The 8,932-nt window shown below is 33.9% G+C and overlaps 1 protein-coding gene across 1 annotated transcript in view; it reads right to left on the bottom strand.

Moving 5' to 3' along the window:
* NRK (Nik related kinase) overlaps positions 1-8,932 on the bottom strand; it is a 153,915-nt gene that overhangs the window by 65,174 nt on the left and 79,809 nt on the right. Inside the window, exon 5 of the mRNA XM_011380995.1 lies at positions 7,407-7,532. Coding sequence (XP_011379297.1) covers positions 7,407-7,532 — 126 coding nt within the window. The remainder of the gene's footprint in view (positions 1-7,406; positions 7,533-8,932) is intronic.

The following is an 8,932-nucleotide window of genomic DNA, read 5'->3' on the forward strand; positions in this document are numbered from 1 at the left end:
GAAGTTCAGATGTGGGCATTTTAGGAAAAATGCCTGGAACTCCAGCAGCCTTCATCTCACTCACTGACAATCTCTGCTGGTTTTCACAGCCAGAAGTTGTGGGAACTTCTCTTTCCACCATGGGAACCCTGGGCTGGGGAGCCTGGTGCGGGGCCAGGAGCCCTTACTCTTCTGGGCGTACCACTGCAGCCAAGAAATTCCTCCTGATTTTTAACCGCCACATGTGTGCATGGTACCACCCCTTTCTATGTTTTTGCTCATCCTACCACTCTCAACATGTCTTCTTTTGTATGTCCTTATTTAGGACATTTATTCAGCCAGATGTCAACTGATTGTGTAGTGTTGTTGTAATTTTTATGTAGTCAAAGGAGAAGGCAAGCAGAGCATTTACTTACTTGGCCATCTTGTGCATACATCCCCAGCTTACGTTTTAAATATTCTTTTTAAATAAAAATATTCTTAAAAGTGATGTCAGAAACATGGCAGAGTGAAAGATGTCCCCAAATCTCTCCCCTTGAAGCAACAATAAACCGAACATCTAAAACTCAACAAAACACCCAACATACACACCAGAATGTCTGAGCTTGGGATCTCCGAATAAGAGCTACCACAGTTCAGAACCGTGGGAATCCAGCAGTAAACTGCGAGAAACAAAGAAACCTCTAGCGGCAGAGCTCCCTGCAGAAGGAGGGGGAAGAGAGAAAGTGCAGTGGGTTGCCTGAACAGTCCTGCCTCAGAGAGCTATGAGCTCCACGCAGAGGCAGTGCTGAGGGATCAAGTTAGAAAGCAGAGAAGTGGGGACGTCAGAGAAGCAACAGTTGATTATTACCAGCCGAGGTTGCAAAATGTGAGACTGCGGTGCAGACCCAGGGGGCCCAACCCCCTATATCTTCCAAAATTGAACATCACGGATCCCCAGGGGAATCTGAGCAAACGCTACTAACACTGACAGGGATTGACCGAGAGTAGCAAGCGTGACCGAATATAAGAAAAAAGAGGCATTGTTAAGACTTTATATAAGCAAGGATTCAAAAGGCTTACACGCCACCTACTGGAAACGAAAAGAAAAATGCCAGTTTAGCAACAGGCTAAGGAGAGACCTTTATATAATAAATCTTTATGGATAAATATCAGAATACACTTCCATTAATGCCCAGGCGGAGAAATATTCTGTTAACACCATGAACAACCAAGGTGACATGGCATCTCAGAAAGAAATAGAAAATTCTCCAGAAAATAAACTTAAAGATATAAAAATATGCGACTTAAATGACAGAGAATTCAGGATGGTACTTTGGAAAAAAACTCAATGAGATCCAAAATAATTCATATAAACAATTTCAGGAATTAAAAGAAAAAAAAAAACAACTGGATGAGCAGAATGAGTTCCTTAGCAAGAATTGAAACCTTCAAAAAAAAAATCAAACAGAACTTCTGGAGATGAAGAACACACTGCAAGAGATGAAAATGAAATAGCAAACTTGGGAAATAGAGTCGACCAAAAGGAGGAAACATCAGTGATATCAAAAACAGAAATCTAGAAATAAACCAGAAGGAAGAAGAGAGGTAATCGAAGAATGAAAAATAGTGAAAGAGAAATATAAGAACTAGCTTATAACATCAGGAGAGGATACATAAGACTAATGGGCATTCTCAAAGGGGAGGAAAAGGAGTAGAGATAGACAACATATTCAGACAAATAGTTGACAAGATTTCCCAAATCTAAGGAATGAGCTGGAGCTTGGAATTCAAAAAGTCAATAGAATACCCAATTATCTCAACCTAAAAAGGTCTTCTCTATGACACTTTGTATTAAAATTATCAAAAATCAATGACAAAAAACAAATCTCAGGGCACCCAGAGAAAAGAAGATGGTAACCTATAAAGGAAAACTCATTAGATTATCATCAGACTTCTCAGCACAAACCTTACAAGCCAGAAAAAAATGGAATCAAGTATTCAAACTATTAAATGAAAGGAACTACCAGCCAAGAATAATATACCCAGCAAAGCTCTCCTTTAGATATGAAGGAGAAATAAAGACCTTTCCAGACATACAAAAATGGAGGGAATTCTCCAATACATTGCCTACATTACAGGAAATACTGAAAGGTGTCAGCTCACCTGAAACAAAATGACAAAAAAAATACATAATTAGGACTAAGATGACTATTAGACAAATAGAAGCAGCGGAGTGCAACCCTTACTAAGAACAGGACATAATAAGCTTGAAATAAGAAGAGATTTGCTATAGCAAGTTAGTAATGAACATTGAGCATACATAGAGACAAATTAAGACAACAATGACTGAAAAGGGAAGGATTCAAAGATCCACATTCACAAAGGGGAAAGGAGATAAGGCACATGCAGAAAAAAATGGCCTACTATATCTATATTATCTATTTATGTCATCTATATCTATATATCTATATCTATCTATATCAATATCTATATCTATATCTTCTCTATCTATATATCTATATCTATATCTATATCTATATCTATATCTATATCTTCTCTATCTATATATCTATATCTATACATCTATATCTATATCTATATTTATATTTATATCTATCTATATCATCTATATCAAATCTATCCTCTGCATATTCATAAACGTAACGACAGAAAAATATTCAGATATGAAGTATATAACATAAAGCATAAAGGACCAAAAGGAAAACCCACAAAATCAAACCAAAATTTAAACAAAAAAAAACAAAAAAAACAACAAAAAAAACAGAGACACAAGGACATGGAAGAAATAGAAACACCAAGCTACCAGAAAGCAAAATATAAAATGGCTATAAGATAATCATATAGTTCAATATAGACTCAAAATGAAAAGGTGGAAAATGATATTTCAAGGAAATGGCATTCAGAGAAAAGCGGAAATAGTGATACTAATATCGAACAAAATAGACTTCAAAATAAAAAAAGGTAAAGAAAGATACTGATGGACACATCATAATGATAAAGGGAATCATACATGAAGAAGACTTAACACTTATTAATATCTATGTTCCCAATCAGGGAGCTCCAAAATATATAAAGCAATTACTAAGAGAACTAAAGGAACAGACTAAAATACTATTGTAGTAGGGAACCTAAATACGCCACTGTTGGATATGGACAGATCATCTTAACATAAATCAATAAGGAAATAACTTCCTGAAATGAACAATTAGACCAACTAGACACAATTGACATTTATAGAGCCTCTCATCCCAAAACAGCTGCTTATACAGTCTTCTCTAGTGCACATGGAACATTCTCAAGGAATGACCACCTACTGGGACACAGAGATAGCCTCAACAAATATCAGAGAGTTGAAATATTACCAATCATTTTCCCTGATCATAATGCTTTGAAACTAGAGATCAACTGCAAGAAGAAAGCAGGAAGAACCACAAATATATGGAGATTAAACAACATGCTACTGAAGTATAACTGGGTCAAAGAAGAAATCAAAAGAGATCAAGAGATACATAGAAATGAATGATAATGATAGTACAACATATCAAAACTTTTGGGACAAGGCAAAAGTAGTAAAAAAAGGAAAGTTCATATTATTATAGGCCTATCTCAAAAAACAAGAACCAAGCCCAAATAAACAACCTAATGTTTCATCTTAAAACAATAGAAAAGGAAGAACAAGTGAAGCCTAAACTCAGCAGAAGGAAAGAAATAATCAAAATTAGAGAATTAAATGAAATTGAAAACAAACAAACAAACAAATGTAACAAAGAGCTGGTTCTTTGAGAAAGTTAATAAAATTAACAAACCCCTGGCTAGATTCATTAAAGAAAAAAGAGAAAGGACACAAATAAACAAAGTCAGGGATGAAAGAAGAGGAATTATGACAGACACCGCAAAAATACAAAAGATCCTGCAATAAAATACTATGAAAAAGTATATAACACCAAATTTAACAACCTAGAAGAAACAGATCTGTACTTAGAAAGACACAGCCTCCCTAGGCTGCATCAAGAAGAACTGCAAAATCTAAATAGACCGATCAGCAGCATGGAAATCGAAACGATCATCAAAAACTTACCAAAAAGTACAAGTCCAGGACCAGATGGCTTCAAAAGTTAATTCTACCAAACCTTCAAAGAAGATTTAATACCTATTCTCCTCAAACTCTTCCAAAATGTAGAAGAGAAGGTAATACTTCCTAACTCATTTTATGAGGCCAATATCACCCCGATACCAAAACCTGGTAAAGATAACACAAGAAAAGAAAACTACAGACCAATATCTTTCATGAACATAAATGCAAAAAATCCTAAATAAGATACTAGCAAAACGAATACAGCTACATGTTAAAAAGATTACACACCACAATCAGGTGGGCTTTTTCCTGGGGGCACCAGGATGGTTCAACATATGCAAATCAATTAACATGATACACCACATTAACAAATTAAAAAATAAGAATCATATGAGCATATCAATACATTCAGAAAAAAATCTTTGAGAAGATACAGCATTCACTTATCAAAACACTTAACAAAGTCGGTATAGAAGGAAAGTACCTTAACATAATAAAGGTCATATACAATAAACTTTCAGCCGACATTATATTTAATAGTGAAAAACTAAATACTTTTTCTCTAAGATCAGGATCAAGACAAGACTGTCTGCTATCACCAGTATTATTCACTATAACATTGGAGGTCCTAGCAAGTGCAGTCAGGCAAGAGAAAGATGTAAAAGGCATCCAAATAGGAAATGAAGAAGTCAAATTGTCATTATTTGCAGATAACATGATTCTCTATCTAGAAAACCCTAAAGAGTCCACAAAAATACTACAAGAAACAATAAGCAAATACAGTAAAGTTTCTTGATAGAAAATCAATGTTAAAAAATCCATAGCGTTCCTATCCTCTAATAATGAAGTGTCAGAAAAGGAAGTGGAAAAAATAATTCCTTTTGCAATTGCAAAAAGAGAATAAAATACCTAAGAATAATACTAATGAAACATGTAAAGGATCTATTTGATGAAAACTATAAGGCCCTATTAAAAGAAATTGAAGAAGATACAATGAAATGGAAAGATATTCTGTGTTCTTGGATTGGAAGAACCAACATAGTTAAAATGAACTTATTACCTAATGCATTATATAGATTTAATGCAATACCCATCAAAATCCCATCGGCACTTTTTAAAGATATAGAACAAAAAATCATCAGATTTGTATGGAAGCACAAAAGACCCCAAATTGCCAAAGCCATCCTGAGAAAAAGAATGAGGCTGGAGGCATCACTCTGTCTAACTTCAAATTATACTAAAAAAGCGACAATAATCAAAACAGTATGATTTTGGCAGAAAAACGGACAAACAAACCAGTGGAATAGAAATTGAGATTCCAGAAGTAAACCCATGTTTATATAGACAAATCATTTTTGACAAAAGATCCAAAAACATACAGTGGAAAAGGAAAGCCTCTTCAATAAATGGTGCTGGGAAAACTGGAAAGCCACATGCAAAAGAATGAAACTAGACTGTTGTCTATCACCACACATGAAAATTAACTTAAAATGGATTAAGGACCTGAATATAAGTCCTGAAACAATAAAAATGCATAGAAGAAAACATAGGAACTAAACTCATGGACCTTAGACTTAAAGAAGATTTTATGAATTTGACCTCAAAGGCAAAGGAAATAAAAGTAAAAATAAATGAATTGGACTACATCAAACTAAAAAGCTTTTGCATAGCAAAATAAACTATCAACAAGGTAAAGAGACAACCATCCAAATGCGAAAACATATTTGCAAGCAACACCTCCATAAAGGGTCTAATATTCAAAATATACAAAGAACTCATACAATCAATAACAACAAAAATACAAATGATCAAAAAATGGGCAGAGAACCTGAACAGACATTTCTCCCAAGAAGACATACAGATGGCCAACAAGCACATGAAAAGATGCTCAACATTGCTAGCTATTAGGGAAATGCAAATCAAAACCACAATGAGATACCATCTCATACCTGTTAGAATATCTGTAATCAAAAGGACAAGTAATAACAAGTATTTGAGAGGATGTGGAAAAAAAGGTACCCTCATACACTGCTGGTGGGACTGAAAATTGGTACAGCCACTATGGAAATCAGTATGGAGGTTCTTCAAAAAAGCTAAATATTAATCTACCTTAAGATCCAGAAATCTCTCTACTGTGTATTTACTCCAAAATCTGGAAAATCCATATCTGAAAAGACATTTGCACACCAATGTTCATAGCAGCATTACTCACAGCAGCCAGTACATGGAAGCAACTGAAGTATCCTATAATAGATGACTGAATAATGATGCTGTGGTACATATATGTAATGGAATATTACTCAGCCATAAGAAGAGATGAAATACTACCATTTCCAATAATGTGGATGGACCTTGAAGTAATCATGCTAAGCAAAATATGTCAGATAGAAAAACTTGAAAACCACATGCTATCATTTATATGTGCGATGTAAACCTAAAAGCAACAAACAAACAGTACAAACAAGCAGAGACTCATGGACATGGACAATAGACTAGTGGTTACCATATGGTTAGCAGGGGGAGGAGAGGGGGAGGTAGATGGGGTAAAAGTGGTCAAATATGTGGTGACAGAAATAAATCTAACTATGGGTGGTGAATACACAATGAAATGTATATATCTGCCTTACTGTTGAATTGTATGCTTGAAACTTACTGGATTTTGTTAATCAGTCATCATAATAAAAAAAAAAAAAATTCTTGACCAAAGCTCATTTTCCCGTGATTTGACTATTTATCATATAGTGGGAGGCAGCACAAATTTTGGTAACTAGTGTGCATTTCAATTAGACTTTAAAATTTATATCTCATTGATCTGTAATTTGCGATACTCTAGGCATGAAGACTAAGAAAAGAATAAGTCAACCAAAAAATTTGAAAACAGTTTCTAGGAGTCATGTTTAAACATAAGTGTATATACTTAGCAAATACTTCAAATGCACCTATATGCTCATATCAAATGCTAATTAGAACTGATACTTATTCAGTTATTATGTGCAAGTCTGTCAGGTAGTCTCTTTAGCTGTACCTCTATTTTATCAGCAAATGTAGTAATTACATAAAGTTAAAAGCAAAAAGAACTATATTAGAAAAAATATGTTAGATATTTCCATTGTTCATTTGAGTCATCCTCCATCTTACCCCCAAGTCCCTTGCCAGGCACTTATTCTTTTCCTGTATTTCTGAACTCCCATCTCCAAAAATCAGAGCATATTTTGTCATATTATTTAGAGCAGTTGAGTACCTAAGTATCCTTGTTGGTGCACAAAAATGACATTCAGCTTATTGAAAGTGCATGTCTTCAAGTGAGGCCTAGTTAGATGGAATAAGATCAAGGTAATTAAATACACACCCAAAGTTGGTGTCTCTGTCCAGGGGGGCTTAGCTTGAAAAATGCACCATAGAAGGACACAATGTTTTTGTGGAAAGAGTATTTCTTCAAAAGGTTAAGTTCAGTCCTGAGATCCTCTTCTTCATCCTGCAGAATAAGAACAGAGAGTAAAGCTATGCTATTCAATGACTGTGGAACTCTAAATATAGATTAAAGAAGGAGAATCCTATGGTAATCCATTATATTCCACAACAATTTACAATAAAATCTCAACTAGAATTACCAGAGAACAGAACTGTGGGTAACTGGGAATTTTAGAGAAATTAAAGGTTAATTGAAATCTTTTAATTCAATGGACTTTTGTGGCTAGCTTTCTTTCCAAGATTCATCTGTTTTATAGCACATATCAGTATTTCATTCCTTTCCATTTATTATTCATTAAGTGATGGACTTTTGGGTTATTTTCATTCTTTGGCTATTATGAATAATGCGACTATGAACATTCTTATCAAGTTTTCATGTCGATATATGTTTTCATTTTTCTTTGGTATATGCCTAGGAGTAAAAATGTTAAGTCAAATGCTAATTCTTTGTTTAACATTTTGATGAAATGCCAAATTATTTTCTACAGTGGCTGCACCATTTTACATTCCCTATAGCAAAGATGATTCCAATTTCTCTATATCCTCACAAATATTTATTATTTTCTTTTTATTATTATAACCATCATAGTGGGTATAAAGTGGTAGTATCTCATTGTGGTTCTGATTTGCAAATCTCTGATGACTAATGATGCCAAAGCTCTTTTCATGTGTTTCCTGACCATTTGTATATGATCTTCAGAGGAATGTCTAATTGAAAATCTTTGCCCCTGTTTTTTAATTGGGTTATTTGTCTTTTTATTATTGAATCATAAGATTTATTTAAATGTTTTAGATGCAAGGACTTTATAAGCTATACAATTTCCAAATATTTTCTCTCATTCTGTGAGCTCTCTTTTCACTTTTTTGAGAGTGTCCTTTGAGGTGCAAAATTTTTAATTTTGATGAAATTCAATTTATCAATTTCATGTTTTGTTGTTTGCACGTTTGATGTCATATCTAAAGATCCATTGCCAAATATAAGATCATGAAGATTTACCTCAATGTTTTTTTGTAAGAAAATTTTATAGTTTGAGCTCTTTCATTTAGATCTTTGATCTATTTTGAATAAATTTTCATATAAAGTAGGAGTTCAATTTTATTTTTTTACATGTGGATATGCTGTTGTCTCAGCACTGCTTGCTAAAAAGACTATTCTGTACCGATGAATTGTCTTTGCACCCTTGTCAAAAATCAGTTTACCATACATATATATAGAAATAGTCCCATTTCATTGATCTATATATACACCTATCCTCATGCTTGTACCACACAGCCTTGATTAGTTTGTGATTCAGTGCACTTTAATGGTATGGCTTTGATCTGTGCTGGTCTGTTTTAATACACACACATACACACACACACATATACACACACATATGTATATATACATATATATGTATATAT

Source organism: Pteropus vampyrus, unplaced genomic scaffold (assembly GCF_000151845.1).
Source record: "Pteropus vampyrus isolate Shadow unplaced genomic scaffold, Pvam_2.0 Scaffold419, whole genome shotgun sequence".
Taxonomy (NCBI): Eukaryota; Metazoa; Chordata; class Mammalia; order Chiroptera; family Pteropodidae; genus Pteropus; species Pteropus vampyrus.